The 18,336-nt window shown below is 37.6% G+C and overlaps 1 protein-coding gene across 2 annotated transcripts in view; it reads left to right on the top strand.

Moving 5' to 3' along the window:
• The window catches only part of LOC118192956 (uncharacterized), a 36,231-nt gene extending 22,379 nt beyond the window's left edge, over positions 1-13,852 (top strand). Inside the window, exons 4-5 of one of the 2 annotated variants that reach the window (XM_035363977.2) lie at positions 1,991-2,158; positions 13,506-13,847. In XM_035363977.2, coding sequence (XP_035219868.1) covers positions 1,991-2,158; positions 13,506-13,573 — 236 coding nt within the window. In that variant the 3' untranslated portion in view covers positions 13,574-13,847. Of the gene's footprint in view, positions 1-1,990; positions 2,159-13,505 lie in introns of both variants that reach the window. The other variant, XM_085813820.1, reaches the window with a different exon arrangement.
• Positions 13,853-18,336: the final 4,484 nt, after the last annotated feature.

Genomic DNA, 18,336 nt, shown 5'->3' on the forward strand with positions numbered 1-18,336 from the left:
GAAATACCTTTCATACAATTGCATATATAAAACTGCTTATATAGTTTTTATATTTTGAGCAAAACATTGAGCGGCAAACGCGAAATTGAGGCTGCTAACAAAAATTAGCTCGACGCGACTATTCTACAATTATTTGTAGATAACGTCCATACTTGCAGAAGGATAGAAAAATCGCAAATTATCTCGATCTTCAAACACTGTACCTAGCTGTAAAAATGCACTTTTATTTCTGCTGAAAGAACTATTTGATAAATTTGAGACCTATCAATAACATCAGGAATGAGCTAAATCATATTAAACCTCTTAAATAAAAGATCATTTGAAGAGTACCTCTTCTTTTAGATGTGTCAAATACGAGTATAATCCTTACTAAATTGCTATTACTTTTTATAATAGAACGATGAAATAGAAAATGACCACTCTTGGTATTATCTGTAGCCCTTTCATTAATACCAGTTACTCCTCCTCCTCAAATACATATTTATATTAATTACAAAAATTATTTATCTTTCTTGTGAAGGCACATTTTCTTTTGCCGTTTATAAGTTGATTCTTGATTAGAAAGCAATTACCTTATTTCGGTTTAAGAGGAAATCAAAGCTTATAAATATCTCTAGAAATGAATTTTAAACTGTTTTTAAATTGCTCTAACACTCCGTCGTATTAATTTAGAAGTCAAGCAACAAAAGTCGGCGTTATATTTTCAAATTTTCACAGGACAAGTTTCGATGGTTTTACTGAACCATCACCCTCAGCTTCAAAAGCGCAAATCTGGTATCTTAATTACTCTGTCGTACTTTCGTGCTTTTATTTTTCACAAAGTCTGAAGTCTCGATATTTCTAGCCCCATTAACTCTCTAATTGATAAGTTATACACTTGCAAAGTTGTAAGATTTATAGGCATGGAATATATCTTAGAATAATAAACATAAGTTATTATACAATTATTATCACATTTGTTTTCAAATAATTTTTCTATGAACGTAGTCCTAATCTGATTAAAATTATGAAAATATGCACAGTTTCGGCAATTAAGTCAATCAAATAAATTTGGTTAACTTAGGTTTGGACCGCGTATGGCTTTAAACCCACTCAGATCCAGAAATTCAGTGTTGTTGCAATTCCCTCATTTTCAGTATAATTTTTTCTATCAAGTACATCTTATCTATAATTTTAAGTTTAGATAGTTTAGCAGATGGGTAAAAGAGCTTCGAACTTTTTAAAATCTAAATTGCTGATAAAAAATTATTTCCTAGTCTTAGAAGGTACTACTGAAGCTTACTTGCTACCTCAGACAAAATCTGTTTAATTAATAACAAGAATCAAGCAAAACGAATGAGCAGCGTGCCAGAAATCCGTTTCATCCTCTCAATTCATAACTTATATATTTTCATGAGGAGAACAGTTGAACAAATTTCTCTTAAACTAGTCTTACTTGTAACTTTCAACCTCTTCACAAGTACTTAGATAAATAAGTACAGCTGGGCAAGGCAAATAACGGAATGGTTGTCTTTAAGTTTGAACCGATTCTTTGCTGAAGAGTATCTAAGGGGAACTATTGCATTTAACTGCATTATAATTTTTATATTTTATTCCCATGCTAAAAGAGGGAAGAGAGGTTAGCTTCCTTTCAAGTGGTGTTTCATCTGAGTCCTGAAACTTCGCAAACTTAAGTCATACATTCACAGCTGGGCAAGTATACAGGCAAGGCATTTTGACTATGTACTTGAAGTATTAGTCAAGATGCCTTACCATCTAGTAAATGTAAATCATCTAGTACAATGAATCGCCAAGAAGTCAAAATCATATGAACATGTATGCTTTCATTCTTTAAATGTACAAAGCCTGTAGAAAATTAATCCATTTCTAATGAAGTTAGAATGCGACAAAATGCTTTAGATGCCATTATAAATCTGAGTACCTATTATGCATTTACAGTGTGTTGAAATAACGTAAATTTCCTCATAACGGTATTTTGATTTTTCCATAGGCAAAGGTTCAGGTAGTTTGATTGGTGGATTAATAATGGATTCTTTTGGAGGCAGAATTGCATACCGAGTCATAGCCGTTATTTGCCTGATTTCTGCAGTAATGTATGGAATTTACATTTACATACGTCGCATTTATTTCACACAAAATCATGATGTCAAAAACAGAGGTAAATTTTATTTCTCAATAAGTATAAGATTTAAAACTATAACTTGTTCCTTTTCGAAATATGTCAAATCTATACATGAATTTCCTGCTGTTCTCATATATCGTACTGGATTTAAATTATTCCAGTAACAATTACTCAATTTTACGATCAGCTATGCTAATGGTTTCAGAAATAATTATTTTTTCATAAAATAGATTTGAATAATTAAATAATCTTTTTCATTTCAAATGGGTTAATCAACTAGAAATTATTGAACCGTAATATTTGCTTTACTGAACAGAGTTTCTTTTGAATCCATTCAATAATTATTCCCTTTTATAATCTTCCACTGAAGCAGAAAGAATAAATGTTTAATAAAAGCTGTGTTTTGGTAGAAATTTTTAATTGTATTTATACTAGGGAAGTGTAAAAAACAGGTTATAAACTGATGTGGGAAAACAATTATTTATGGGTAGTATCACCATAATTCATACTGAATGAGTAATGCCAGTGCTATACAAAGATACTCCTGATATTGTCCAGATGAGACAGTACGCTGCGATTGAGAAGCCCTGGACGTTTTCAGCGAATTGAGTCACTGTTGTCCACAAAAAACTCCTGATATTATGAAGGTGATCAATACTCTGTGACTCAGTTTGACTGGACGTTTTCAGAGAATTAATACAGTGTTACCCGAAGCTGAAATAGTACACAATAGTATGATGCAGCAATCACTTTCGTTTCACTCCTTTAAAAATGGACCAGAGCACAAAAAACGCATCACAATCCACTTCTCTTCTAATGTATAATCTCTGCAGTTAAGGTCTAGACTGTGGGTTTCTGGATGTGCAGGTCATTTTGTAAGGATCTTAAGTTTTACTAACGTTTATTTTATTTTAAATCTTTACTATCACTTCTTATTTTCTACTTCCGGCCAGAATTATAAGCGTGAAGGTTTTTATGCAAAGTTTGTCTGGCGAACGCCAAGTACTTAAGTTGTGGCTTTTTGCCAAGCAAGAGTGAGGAAGCAGTAAGTCAACGCAGGCCGCTTACCTTAGAAGTTACGCAGTTGCTGTTCGCCTTCCAGGCCAGAGGTTTTAATCCTCTTGATAAATTAAACGTATTGTAGTGTTCACAGTCTCTGTGCTACATACGCTTCCTGTTATTATAAGGCCAATCTTCCACGTGTATTATTCTAAAGTTAAATTAGAGTTTAGTTTTATTTTTTAGAATTTTACGTTAGACCCCGAGTGGTGGGTCAGTGTATTCCGAAGTACGGAAGTTATTGTATATAGAGAAAAATAAAGGGTTTTGTATACCCTTCGTCTGTATCCTGTCTACTTACCACAATTAGTGAACATAGCTTTAGTAAGCTCTCTGTTCCGAGTCAGGTCCGTGTATGTTCCCGAAGAAGGTTAGAAGGAACATTGAACCTGATAGTGGCGCCCAACGAAGAAGAATAACCATGGCCGAGTTTCAAGAAGAACCTGTGCTGCCTGCAGAAACGGCTCAGAATCCAGAAATGCCAGCTGCCGCCCTGGAAGGATTCGGTTACATCGTCCAGACCATGCGCGCTTCGATGAAACCAGAAGCAACGTTTAATGGAAACTCACCGGTAACCAGTTTTTTGGAAAAATTGGATGACCACTTCATGCTCTACCCCGTGCACGAGTTTCAAAAAGTTACCTTAGCTACCAGCGCTTTGAGGGGCCAAGCGCTTAACTGGTTCAAATGTATCGGCAGAAGTCTCTTGGGTCAAGCAGGAAGACCCACCTATACTTACGAAAATTTCAAGACTGCCCTAGTAAAAGCCTTCCCTGTTGTAAGGGATCGTGCGAAATTAGAAACGGAACTTTTCAGCATATATCAGCAAAGAATCGAAAATCTCTCAAGCTTTATTTTAAGAAAAATTCACGTCTTCAAACTCTTGTATGGAAACCGTCCGGATCCTGAGATAATTCAAGTGATTTTGCCGAGGTTACTTCCCCAAGTGCAAGACTTTATTGAATTAAGAAATCCGACTACACTGGAAAAGTTATTTGAGCTAGCAATCCAGTTTGAAAGTAGAAGAACGGCGGGCATTGAAAGAAGACGCCAATATCAACAACGAAACCAGTTTGGTTCGCCAAGACCACAGCAAAGCCAAGCACACGGCTACGGAAGCAAAGAAAATCAGTGGGCAAGGAAACCCGAGCATTCAAAAACAGCCGGCGCACGTCGACAGTTCAATAGCAACCCAGGGAAAAAGTCTCAAGGCAATGGGAAAAAGAAGGAAAGCACGGAAAGGAAAAATAATTTAAACTAAAACGGATTTCTGCTGACGAGAGGGTGCGGAAATCCGAAGGCCACGAAAACCCCTCTTCCTACAAGTTAAATACAGTAATGGTGAAAAATTTGACTCTTCCGAAGATTGAAGTCTTGGTGAATAATATCCCGGCCACCGCACTCCTGGATACCGGCGCGCAGTGTTCCTGTGTGGCAGAAGTCTTTTTTAGAAAGTATTTTCGCAAATACCGCATATATAATGCGGTTAATACGACAGTATTAGCGGCGCAAGGAGAACAATGTAAGTGCGTAGGTAAAGTACCTTTGTATATCCGTATCAAGGACGAACAAGTAAAAGTGATGTTTTTTATAGTAAAGAATTTGCAAGCACACTTAATCTTAGGAATAGACTTTCTTTCAGACGCACAAGCAACGCTGGATTTTAATGAAGCGTCCCTTAAGCTGACGATGAAACCAGTTCGTGCAGAAAAGGCTGAACCGCCGATGTTAAATCTTGACCACCTCCCTAATGACGAGCAAGATAGAATCCGACATGTGGTAAGTGAATTTGCTTCGTTATTTAGTGATATTCCAGGATTTACTCAGGTTACTAACCATAGTATCGACACCGGAGATGCATTGCCAGTTCGTCAAAAACCATACCGGTATGATAAGAATAAGGAAAAAATTATAGAATGGCATATTACCGATATGCTACGTAAAAAAATCATAACGCCCATCTCAAGTAGTTATGCTAGCCCGGTGGTTTTATGTAAGAAAAATAATGATTATCCTTTGGAGCATCCAAAAAGGTGGAGATTCGCTATTGATTACCGTAAATTAAATTCCATAACGAAATATCCGATATATCCGTTGCCGATCATAGAAGAAATTTTAAGGAACATAAAATCAACCAAATTTATGACGACTTTAGACTTAACGACTGGTTATTTTTAAATAGGGGTGAGGCCTGAGGACGTGCTTAAGACTGCTTTTATAACCAAGTCTGGCACTTATGCATTTTTGCGTATGCCGTTTGGCCTTTCAGGGGCCCCGGCAACATTTCAGCGATGCATGGACATTGTGTTAAGACCTGTTCTTGGAAAGTCCACATTTATCTATTTAGACGATATCATTATTACTAGTGATAATCTCGACCAACATATACAGGATTTAAGACAGGTGTTTTCTTTATTAAATGAGGCCGCTCTAAAAGTTAATGTCGAAAAGTGCAAATTTGCAGCCTCTGAATTAAAATATTTAGGTTACAAAATATCTTAAAAAGGGATCGAGACAGATGAATAAAAAATAATCGCTGTACAAAAGTATCCGACTCCAAACACGGCAAAGAAGCTCTCTTCTTTTCTAGGACTTTGTTCATATTATAGGTCCTTTATAAAAGATTTTGCGGCTATCGCTGAGCCATTGTTAAAATTAAAAAGGAAAAAGGCAAGATTCTCGTGGACGGCCGAAGCCAATAGTGCTTTCGAAAAATTAAAACAAGCATTAACGCAAGCCCCTGTGTTGAAATTTCCTGAAAAGGATGAGATCTTAGAAATTTCAGCGGATGCTTCGGATTATGCGGTAGGAGCGGTACTTTCGCAAAATCAGCAGCCCGTGGCATTTTTTAGCCGAACTTTAAATCAAACACAAAGAAACTATTCCGCGACCGAGAGAGAGGCACTTGCAGTTCTGTTAGCAGTGCAAAAGTTCCGAGTCTATTTTGGAAAGGCGCCGATAACAGTGTATTCTAATCATGTAGCGGTAACCAGATTGTACTCAGGGAAAAACTTATCCCCAAGGTTAATAAGATGGGCACTCAAGCTACAAGAATATAATCAAGCATACCCCCGGAAAGGAAAATATCGTAGCAGATGCCCTATCCAGAATAAAAATAGATGAAGAAGGTAATACTGTAAAGAAGGCAATGCTCACAGCATGTACAATAAATTCCCGAGAAACTGTAATAACCGAACTGGGTAAGGATCCTGAGTTTGGAAGCATTTATGAGTATTTAAAGGATCCTGAAAATTTTAGCCACCAAGATATTGTGGCGATAAGAAATAGGGCGGCCCATTACGAACTAATAGATGGTCTATTATTCTACACAAAAACTACGAATTCCAACAACGAATTTCGACCTGTTATCCCAGCTAGTCTTAGATTAAATATCCTGCATGAGCTCCATGACAGCCCTTTAGCTTCTCATGCTGGTATTCGAAAAACTATCCAACGCGTACGCGAGGCAGTCTACTTTCCTGAACTGCAAAAGTTAACAAGGGCGTATGTCTAGTCCTGCCCAACATGTCAAGCCGTTAATTATATTAATTTCCGCCCGGCCGGGTTTCTAAATAGTATTAAATCCGAATTTCCAAATGAAATAATTGGCATCGATTTATTGGGCCCTTTCCCAAAAAGTCAGTTAAATAAAAGTCGCTATCTCCTTGTTATGGTTGATCATTTTAGTAAATGGACCGAAATTGTTCCCTTAAAACGAGCCTCCGCGAAATTGGTTACCAATTCTATTTTAAATAAATATATTTTAAAATACGGGGCGCCCCTAAAAGTTATATCGGATAATGGTTCTCAATTTGTAAGTAATATATTTGAAGACATGTGCCAAAAACTGGGCATACGCCATTTAAAAATGGTCCCGTATCGGCCGCAATCAAATATAGCGGAACGGGTCAATAGAAATATAGTGAAAATTATCCATAGTTATGTTAAAAATTTTCATAAAAGCTGGGATAACTATGTCAATGAATTAGCTTTCGCCCTTAGGACCGCAAAACATGATACAACGGGCAAAACTCCTGCTGAGTTATTTTTAGGCAGAAAGATTATAACACCGTTAGCTAAATTATTTTATGTTCAACAAAGAGCCCCAGAATTTAAAATGGGTGATATAGAAAAATTAATTAAAGAAGCAAAAAAGAACACTGAAGTAGCACAGAGAAAACAGAAACTTTATTACGATATGAAACGACGGGGAGTAACTTATAAAGTAGGATATGAAGTATTAAAAATTAAGCATTCACTTTCTTCAGCACCAGAAGATAAAACGGCCAAATTTTTTCCACGATTTGAAGGACCATATGTCATAGAAAAAATAACTCAGGCTGTAGTGGTGTTAAAAGCCAGGAGGTGAAACATGCTCCGCAAACACTGACCAGATAAAACCATTCTATGACCGTAATAAAATACAAATATTTAAAGATCTTTTGCAGGATCCGGCACGGCAGGCACAAGCTCCAGAGGTGGAACAACGACAATCACATAGGCAAGCCATTAGGAGGCAGGAGCAATTGAAAAGAAAGTTTCCCCGTTGGAAAATTGAAGGTAACAAGAAAAAGAAGCCATTCCACCGACCAGAAAAGAGAGAGCACGAACACCCCAAGAATGAAGAAGGGAGAAGGACGACGTATGTGAAGAGGACCAGGAGAAATGACGACAACTAAAACCCGGCTTTAAAACGGAAGATCTACTCATCCGACAGAACTCTCCGCAGCAAAAGTCGCCGAACTGCGGAAGGGCCATCAGCGGCGGAGGAAAAAGTACAAGAAAAATTTGAACGGCCAACAACGAGGTCCAAGCAGGATCACGACAGAAGTTTCCCGGTTCCGCCAAGACCAGCTGCCATCAAACGGCAAAAACCACAAGCAGAGGAGAAAAGGAAAGTATTCAAGGGTGGCCGTACTGGTAAAAAAAGGAAGCTTCCAGAGGAAAGCACTGAAGGGCGAGCCCGTACAAGAAGGAGGATAAACCAAGCTACTATCTCCAGTACCTTTAAAGACTGGGCCCAGAAAAGGATGTCCGAATATTACAAAGATAAGTAAAATTTTATGTTACTTTGCAAACTTAAGTTAATCTTTCATTCTTACTGCAAGTGGCAGATTTCAAGAAGTTTTACCTCATGCGAGGTCTACCTTTATCGCCAAAAGGGCGAGAAATGAGTTGTGACCGATTTTCTTATTATGTTTTTCAATTACTCGCGCGTAAAACTAAAGTTGATGTATAATAGCGTTGTGTAAAAACTTAAATATTGTAAAAAAGTTATTGTATAAATTTTATTTAAAACATTCTAGCAAGAGAGAAGTTTTAGTCTGAAAGACTTTTTGAAATGTATTATTTCAATGTAGAAAGAATTGGCACTTGCTTTGAAAAGAATAGAAGTTAACAATGTACTACTAATGTATGTTTTCAAATCTGTAAAATTAACGGCATGTTGATATGTTCTTATATACATGTGAACTGTTATTTTAAATGTTAAGAAATACCGTGATATGGTAAAAGTGAAAGTAATGTTAAAATTTTGTTATTCGTGTGACTGTAAAGATTAAATCATGGCGAATATGTGGTAAAGGTTGAATGATGTAGTTAGGCTCTCTGACGCTACACTTTAGAGTTAGCCACTTTTAGAATAGTACCTCAGGGTTTAGAGTTGAAAGTAGGGTGTGTTAAGAGGTCTCGTTATGTTGAATTTTAACACGTTAGTGTTTTGATTGTAGGAGGAAGTGTGGCACACGTAGACAGAAACACATTCGTGTTTGGTGTTCTTTTACAACACATGTCAGAGAGCACGGGGAGAGATAATTAAAATAGTCATGAATGAAATAAGAATGTTAAGAGAAGTATATTCTATATGTTATTTGCAATGTCATTCTGTAACATTTCATTAAACTAGTTTTCCTTCCAGATCTCTGGAAGGAACCAGAATTGAATAAAGCTCCTGTTTAGATGCAGTACAGATGAAAAATAGATTGTTGTATATCCTGGGAGCTGCTATTGTAACAAATTTCTTTGTTTAAATTTTCTAGTTTCTAGCGAAGTTGTGTTTGTAAAAGGTTGGCCTCGCGTTAGATTCTAGAGCTAAAAGTTTTCAACAAGGTCGTTTTAGACCTCAGTTTCAAACTAATTAATTCTGGCGGGAAGTATGTAAGGATCTTAAGTTTTACTAACGTTTATTTTATTTTAAATCTTTACTATCACTTCTTATTTTCTACTTCCGGCCAGAATTATAAGCGTGAAGGTTTTTATGCAAAGTTTGTCTGGCGAACGCCAAGTACTTAAGTTGTGGCTTTTTGCCAAGCAAGAGAGAGGAAGCAGTAAGTCAACGCAGGCCGCTTACCTTAGAAGTTACGCAGTTGCTGTTCGCCTTCCAGGCCAGAGGTTTTAATCCTCTTGATAAATTAAACGTATTGTAGTGTTCACAGTCTCTGTGCTACATACGCTTCCTGTTATTATAAGGCCAATCTTCCACGTGTATTATTCTAAAGTTAAATTAGAGTTTAGTTTTATTTTTTAGAATTTTACGTTAGACCCCGAGTGGTGGGTCAGTGTATTCCGAAGTACGGAAGTTATTGTATATAGAGAAAAATAAAGGGTTTTGTATACCCTTCGTCTGTATCCTGTCTACTTACCACAATTAGTGAACATAGCTTTAGTAAGCTCTCTGTTCCGAGTCAGGTCCGTGTATGTTACCGAAGAATGTTAGAAGGAACATTGAACCTGATAATTTAAAAAAGGTTAGAAAAGAATAGATAATGATCTACATTTTCCTATACTTAACAGACGCAATTATAGCTATTACAGAGGTTCCTGTTAAGAAAATTTTCTGGATGTGGACCATGATCGGTGAGTTAATATCTTAGGAAGGACTTCGAGCTTTTGATTTCTGTACTGAGTTTTAGGAAGAACTGGTGGGTGTGCCAGCTTGTTGTGGCGTCATTCCTCTCGTCTTGTCTCTCGTGGCTTAGATGTTTGTTTAGGATTTGTCGTAGTTGCAATTTTGGAAACTTGATGTTGAGAACTTGCCTTCTTGGAAAAGAGCTGCTTCTTTTCGAAGATTGTCGGCAGTGTCGTTGCTAAAGTTGCAGCTGTGCCCTTTGATCCCAATTATGGTTGATTCAGCATTCGAATCTTTAGAAACTGGATTAATTTCATAAGCCAGTTGAGAATCGTTGTCTCGATTTCAGATGGAGAGTATGGCTACTTGGCTCTCTGAGATAATAGATAATTTGGAGAAGTTGTTTATTGACGCAATGTTGATGGAAGCTATATAGCTGTGCGTATCCCTTTGATGTATGCTGTTGGAGTTGTTTAAATACCCTTTCCATTTTATTTCGGTGTCCAGATGTTGGACGGAAAGAATGCTGCACATGCGACTTTTCTTTCGATTTTTGAACCATCAGTGCTGGCTTCAATTTCTTTGTTTTCTTTGTTTCTTGGGTCGATATTCTTTCTTATTTTTATTTTGGTATAAGGATCTGTTCTTTTGTATGGAGGAGGACGTTGTTCGTAATTATGTGCAGAATAGATGTAATCCTTGAATCTGATGCTTTTTCTAAGTTGAAGAACTGAACAGTAAATATTTCGAATCGAATGCTTGAAGATGTAGCGGTATAATGCCTGCCAAGACATTCAAAGCTGCAGTGGAAGTAGTCCGAAAGCCGCGCGTGATATTTAGTATGAACTGTGGCAGTATGGATGTTAGAAATCTCTTTTTTCTTTACGTCATCGTTAGGGCCAATATCGCCACTCCATATGTAAGGATTTTTCTGATGATGGTTTTGTATAGAATCTTGGTGATGTAAGGGTTTAATTTCCAGTCAAATACTTGCATCCTGCGAAGGTTTTGTCCAATTTAGGGGGTGAGAATCTTTATATCATGAAGTGATATAAAGATGAATCTTTGTCGAGTGATATAAAGATGAATCTATGATGAATCTTTGGTCTAGTTGTAGTCCATGATATTTTAATGATTTGATGTTTTTAATTTTACTTGTTTCTATTTTCATACAGAATTGTTTTGTAATTTTTTGACTAGGCTTATGAATAGTAATTACTTGAGATTTGAGGATGGAGATTTCCATTTTATGTCTTTTGCAATGATGCCGGAATATATTAAATATTTTATAGCAGTTTGGCTTAAGGATTTTTTGCATTCTTCCGCTGATAGAGAAGGTGACATCATCTGCAAACAGTGTAATATCGACAACGTTTAGCCATTCCACTTTTATAATATTATTGACAGTGCTGTTCCAAAGATCTGCTATCATGCAGGCTTCTTGGATATATCCACGTGTTGTACTGTAGTACCTATTGTGGTATTGTGCAATATAATGCTACTGCGATCTTGGAGGAAGGTTTCCGCGATTTTGAAAATATTGAGAGGCCAGCAGATGTTGCGGAGACACTGGAGGCCGAGGGAAGATTACTTATTTTATGGATATAAACTGTGTATAGGACTGATTGTATGGCATGAGTTGCCGATTTTTATTCTTTGAAATCATATTGTTTGTTGCTAATATGTCCTTCATGATGGAAGTGGAGCTTTAGCCTCCCAGCAACACGGAGTTCTAGAATTTTCCCTAGAACAGGAAGCAGATTTATTGAGAGATAAGCATTTGGAATGTGGGGCATTTTACCTTTAAAAATAGGAAGATTTGGCCAGTTTTAAGACATTTAGGAAATATATTAAATTCAAGTCATTTGCTACGAAGTTGTAGAATAACGTCGGACTGGCTATGTTGGACAGGAGTAACGATTTGGTTGCAGATTCCATTGATGTCTGGGGTTTCTTGTTATTAAGATTTTTTATAATTTGCTTTAATTCTGTCTGAGTGAATGGTGGTTGAGTTTGTAGAATACTTATAACCGCGATTAGTCTTCAAATCCTCTCGATTTCACGGGCTGACCGACAAACGATTCTGCAACTTCCCTGATAGTCCTCAACTAAACGAAACAAAAGACGTAAAACATAGTAAAAAGGCTAAATATTCGTGATTAACTCAGTCTGAAAAATGTACCAGACAGAGCAAGTACAACACTCTGAAATTACCAACTGGAGAGATCTGCTGTTGGTAAGATCCTCACATAATGAGGAAAATAACTGTACTTTCCTTTAGCAACTACGTATATTTCTGGTCCTATGCATTTAAATATTGATTATCAGTTTGTTGTCGATGTTATGATATTCAGTTTCTGGTAGATTTATAATAAATATGTTTGACTTCAATATTGCAGTGTGAACGCCACTAAATCAAGACGTAACTGGAGAATAAATTAATCACACAACTGGAGATGTTTCCATCTCAACAAGGGAAAAAACTTTATAAGAAACTAGAGAGAAATCTTTTCAAGAAGAAAATAAGGTGTACTTGGTGCTAAATTGCTTTACGTTTCTCAAAAGGAATTCAATAGTTCGGGAAATATCTGACATTGATCACAACCACTCCTGAAAGCGATCAGTATTTCAGAGAATATAAATAAATATTGGTATAATATGCCTATTTAGTGGTGCTTCTCATTAAAAAATAAGTAAATTTTTAATTACGTATAAACATTTGTCAGGTGTCGACTGCCATTTAAATGTTAGGTAAATGTTTGTCACTCATCTGTTTGAAATTAAAATTGCACTTTATGCTCGCGCAGCCAACATTATGAATATTTTAACGATATATTTGTAATATAATACAAATTTATACAGTACACTGCTGGCCATTAAAATTGCAACACCATGAAGGGAGCCGATATCGAATGCAAGCAGGCAACGTGCGGTCTCCTGGGACACTCCAGACACGGCCATCAGAACATTGCACGTAGCATGAGCCTCAGAAATCCATTGATTCCATATTCGCATGACAGTAGTTGGATGTCGACCAGTGTGACTGGCGACATCACGGAACGATAATCTACAATTTTGATAGACAAATGATCCTGCCTCTATCGAATTTCGACACTTTCTGGTAAACATTTCCTCTTCTTATTCGAGGCATAACACGGTATTCGGAGCACTTTCCAACCTTACAAAGCACTTTCCGAATGAGAAATCCACTACACAACTTTTCTTTTTTGCGGTGCTTCAGATGTCGTTTCTCCCTCCTGCGTCGTCTACAGCGCTGAAATGCTAATCTTTTGCATAATGCAGCTTCTTCTTCCTTTTATGTGATTTTGACGTTCTTCAGATCATTCGTTTCTGGTGTTGCAGTTTTAATGGCCAGCAGTGTAGTTAATAATCTATTAATACTTAATCACATACCTCTTGAATGTTTCGCTTATTATTTCAATTGTCGAATTTAATACGAATTAACCTGTTTTACAGATACAGATGAAAATCCTGAAAATGCAAAAGAATCGAAAGAAATTCACTCTCTGCAAAATAAAATTTGAAGGCTGTAAAATTTTATTGTTAAAAAAATTTCCTAAACGAATATTTATTATTGAAGTAATTTATAAATATCACAATGAATATGCTGTACTATCCCATGACTACTTTGTATATAAATGTCCTATACTGACTTGGAACAGTGTATTATTGTATATGTACATTCTAAGTTATATATTGAGTTTTATTTTTAAAAAATGTATTTTTCTCTGTGGGACTAACCCTTTTGGAAACTTCTGTGCATACATTATAAGTCATAGAATGTATTTTATTGGAAATTTAAAGACGGTTTGAGAAAACTTCCATTGATATATATCTAATTACGTCTAAAATTCGCGGAAATGTCATGTCATGCATAAAAAATTTTAATAATTAAATTTGGCCGAAGATGTCAGCGTACTCTCTGTAGAACATATGTATGAGATGACATAAGTATAAACACTGAACTTCGTACTGTAGTAGAAAGGGAAGGAATTCATCGCTCAAGATATTTATTTAAAAGAACACAGTTCAAGGTATTTAAATGACTATAACAGATAGTCTGTGGCCAAAAGCAAAATGGTCATTCCAACGTTTCCAAGAATCAGAGGAGCTTTGTATGTATATACACATACACAATCTCTGCTACAAATGTATAACCTTAGTACTGAGACAATACGCACTGCGTGAGAGTGAAAATGCAGTACCATGAACGCGCGTGCAGGAAGTGATAAAAATCGGCAAAAGGAGACACATCGCACAATAATAAGAACTTTATTACTTTACTTTTAACTGGAACGACAAAACGATAAGAATTTTATTGCAACATTATACTGTTTTAAAAAGAGTGTCTATAGAGCATGCACAGTAAGTTGTAAAACTACAGTTGGTGGCTATATAGGCAGCAACACGTCTAAGTACAGATGCCAAAAAAGTGTTAATTGTCTACTGAGGGATAGGAATCCATTCTTTGCTAATCCTTTGCCACAGTTTGTCATCTGAACGTGCGCAAGCGACGTCCAATCACATTTCAGACATATTAGATGGTTGAGAGATCCGGGGAAACACGTGGCCAAGAAAGCCGCTGGGTAAGTTACAGGGCATGTTAGCTGATGCGCGCCGATGCGGTCAATTGTTACATTGCTGGTAAATTGAATTTGGCACCCCTGAATGGATGGAGGATAATATTACCGGATGGATTATGTCAACCACTTGTCATTGGGTCATCATACTGCCAACAATATGGACTATGGTGTTTTGCTATCGCAGACATGTGTCCTGCTATCGCAGTTCTTGCCATCGCGTCTCACCTGCATGCTGCAATTCGTTGCAGGGACAACTTGCTGGTTTCATTTCGATCACCAGAATCCTGATGTACTCATATGTCTGCTGGAAGTTATTCGGTTGTCAGGCGGTGTCTTAGCATTTTCTGTAGTAACGCTTTCTCTGCGACAGAAAACCAATTCTCAAAACGATTACCCTGCCCGATGGAGCAGCGCAACTAATGTCATTTCTGCAGATTCCTACCTTTATTTCTCGCTTTACTTGAGCGAAAATGCAAGGCATTTCGAATCATTTACATAACTCGGTGCCTGTGTCGCACCGATGCATATCTGCATGTCTGCAATATGCATATTTTTTGGAGTATGCGTTCACAATGTTGCGTTTTCACTCAAAATCAATTCAAATTGTCAGATAGTGAATACGGTATTTCATTACCAGGTTACGTATTCGTATGAGGGGTAGTGTACACTCAGACAAGTTGGAAACACATAGAAGGGCGAGGTCGGAAATGACACATACATGTGGTAGGTTATACAGATAATGAATATGATTTTTAATAATAAATGTGTATTCACAGAACTAACGGAATTCAACCAAGGGGGCTAAAGCGTGCTCCACGACCCTGACATTATACACGCTACACAATGTACGGCCCAATTCTGCGGCGCTATTTTTAAAATCCGAATTTATTTAAATTTTTAAAATCCGAATATTTTAAAAATTTTCGGATAGATCTCGGACCTCCTCCGGCAGCTATAACGATGTTTGAAGCCAATCCTTCGGCCATGTCAACGAGGATATTTTCTCATGTCCCAGAAGAAGTAAGCAAGAGATGATAGGTACTATGATAGAGCAAGCAAGTTCAACACACCATCGTATCGGATACATTGTTAGCTAAATGTAATGTCTACGTAGTTGCAAACGTTACAGATGAAATGGGCGCGGAACTCACAATACTGGAACCACAAATAAGACTGTATCGATAAGACTGTGGAGTAACACAAATAAGACTGTATCGATAAGACTGTGGAGTAACACAAATAAGACTGTGGAAAGCTGTTAGTTATTCAAAAGATGAAATAACACGGGCTCCAGAAATGTCAAATAATTGTCACTAGTCAGACGTAAAGCTAACAAATAAGACTCAATGATGTGATCCCTCGCAGTGCCGACCTAAACATTCACAGCTAAACTGTTCTATGCTGCATGACGTCGTGTCGCATATGAGCTCCCTATAGTCTACACATGGAAGAAAGATGAGTTGATGATTCCTTTTCTTTATAAAGCACAATTCATCGGGAGAAACACAGAAGCAGGGTGACAGGAGTCTGTAGCATATTGCTGCAGAAATTACTACGCAAATTTAGGTTCTTTGAGTACGGAGAGCACATAGGAACTATCTGCCTGCGAGTTTGTTTTAGTTTGCTTGATTATGGATAATTTTTTCGACATTTATTAACTTAGAATTTTCAAGCTGCAAAATTGCGTAGTTTGACTTCCTATTACAGTGCAGTGTTGTGTTTCAGTGTCTATGTGCCTTTGGATTACTATGGAATACCTTTATACAGATGAAGGACAGATGAAATACTGCTGCCAAGGTAAGAAAATTTGACTTTTTCCTGTATTCCAGATAGAAATCTAAAAATTCAGCACCAAACGCAGTACTGTACAGAAAACTTAGATCCTTTCCCATACGATGAGTGACACAGATTCCTCCAGTTACTCGAGAGAATTTGCTTTGCAAACATTCATTACCTCGGACATAAGCTATACTGAGAAGATTGATAAACTCACTGACGAAATTAAAAAGATCGCAACTTCCTTTCGAGGTGGCAAAAATATTCTACCCCTAGGCTTGCGAAAGCAACTGATAGACACGGTTGAAGCCTTCCGAATTCTGGCTTTGGGAGTATCTGAGTATATCCCACCTCCGGATACCGTCGATAAAGCAGTCAACACATCCAGTATTTTCGCGTGTGAACTAGCAAGTCAACAGCAACACATCACAGCTGCACCTAATCTAGCGCAAAAGGCAACAGACAATCGAAAGTCCTACGCAAGTGTAACGGCGCAAAAGCCTAAACACACCTTGCTGATCTACCCTAAAGACCCGTCCACAACATCCAGGAAAGTGTTAAAAGAAAAATTGACTGCTGAATTTCCGTTACCCACATTGGGAGTTCAAGTAGCAGCATTAAGATACATCCCGCAGGAAGGACTTGCAGTGGATTGCCACACAAAGGAGGACATTCACGCACTCTCGGAAAAACTGCAGACTGAAAAGGCTAAAGAATTCTTGCAAACCAAGATCCCAAGCACAAGGCTTCCCAGGGTTGCTATACACAATATCCCATTAAGCGTTACACAGGAGGAACTTGGACGAGTCATCAGTTTAGAACTCCATATTAACAAGAATAATGCCAAAATCCTGTACAGGCTCAAAGAAAGGAGTAACACAGTCAAGTGGATTGTCGAATGTAATCCCGATGCCTTCCAACAACTCATGCGCTCCAGAAAACTACTCATCGGCTGGCGGGCACATCGAATCTCAGAGTACTTCAACACTAAGAGGTGCTACCGCTGTCAAGCATTTGGCCATACCCAGCAGGGATGCCAAAATAAAATCTATTGTGCATACTGCTCGGGGAATCATGCAATCAAAGACTGTCAAGCCAGACGAGCCACATGCATCAACTGTGCAGACAGTAACTACCGCAACCGAGACAATAAAGCTTGCGACCATCCAGCATATGATGTTGCCTGTCCAACATACACGAGATACGTCGAACGGATCAAACGCAGTACTATCTATGAATAGTCTATCTGCTACTAATGCTAACAATAACACGTCTGTAATCCAATCTAATAATAACAATAATCATATGCAGATTCTCTCTCCATATACTATACCTCCATCAAGCAGGAACATAGGTACACTAAGCACAAGTATCATCAAATGCCTGCAAATCAATCTTCAAAGGGATGAGGCAGCAACATCTCATGTCCTCACGCAAGTTATTTCCAACGACATAGACCTCGTAATCATGCAGGAACCATACTGTAGAGAAGGTCACGTCGCTAGCTTACCTATTGCATGGAAAATATACCAAAAGGAGTCCCCGACGGCAGATCTTGCTCCTAGAGTAGCAATTGCCTGCTGCAACCCCGCATGGACACCACAAGTCATTAAGCTGCATAGGGATTATGTCGCCATTCTAATCATTTTTGAAAATATGAAATTTATCCTTACTTCGGTGTATTCACCACCAACAGATGCAATTGGCAGCACTGTCGCCCACATAAGCGAAACAAGTAGAAAATTTCCAAACACAGCTCAAGTCATAGGAGGCGACTTTAATGCCCATCATATTATATGGGGGTATAGTACCACAAATCCAAAAGGGCAGGAGCTTGAAGATTATATTGCGGCAAACAATTTACAATTGCACAATACAACGAATGCACCACCTACATTCGATAATTCGTACAATCAAGGATGGCCAGA

Source organism: Stegodyphus dumicola, chromosome 3 (genome assembly GCF_044657685.1).
Source record: "Stegodyphus dumicola isolate Sdum_Otavi_A_Nest chromosome 3, ASM4465768v1".
NCBI lineage: Eukaryota > Metazoa > Arthropoda > Arachnida > Araneae > Eresidae > Stegodyphus > Stegodyphus dumicola.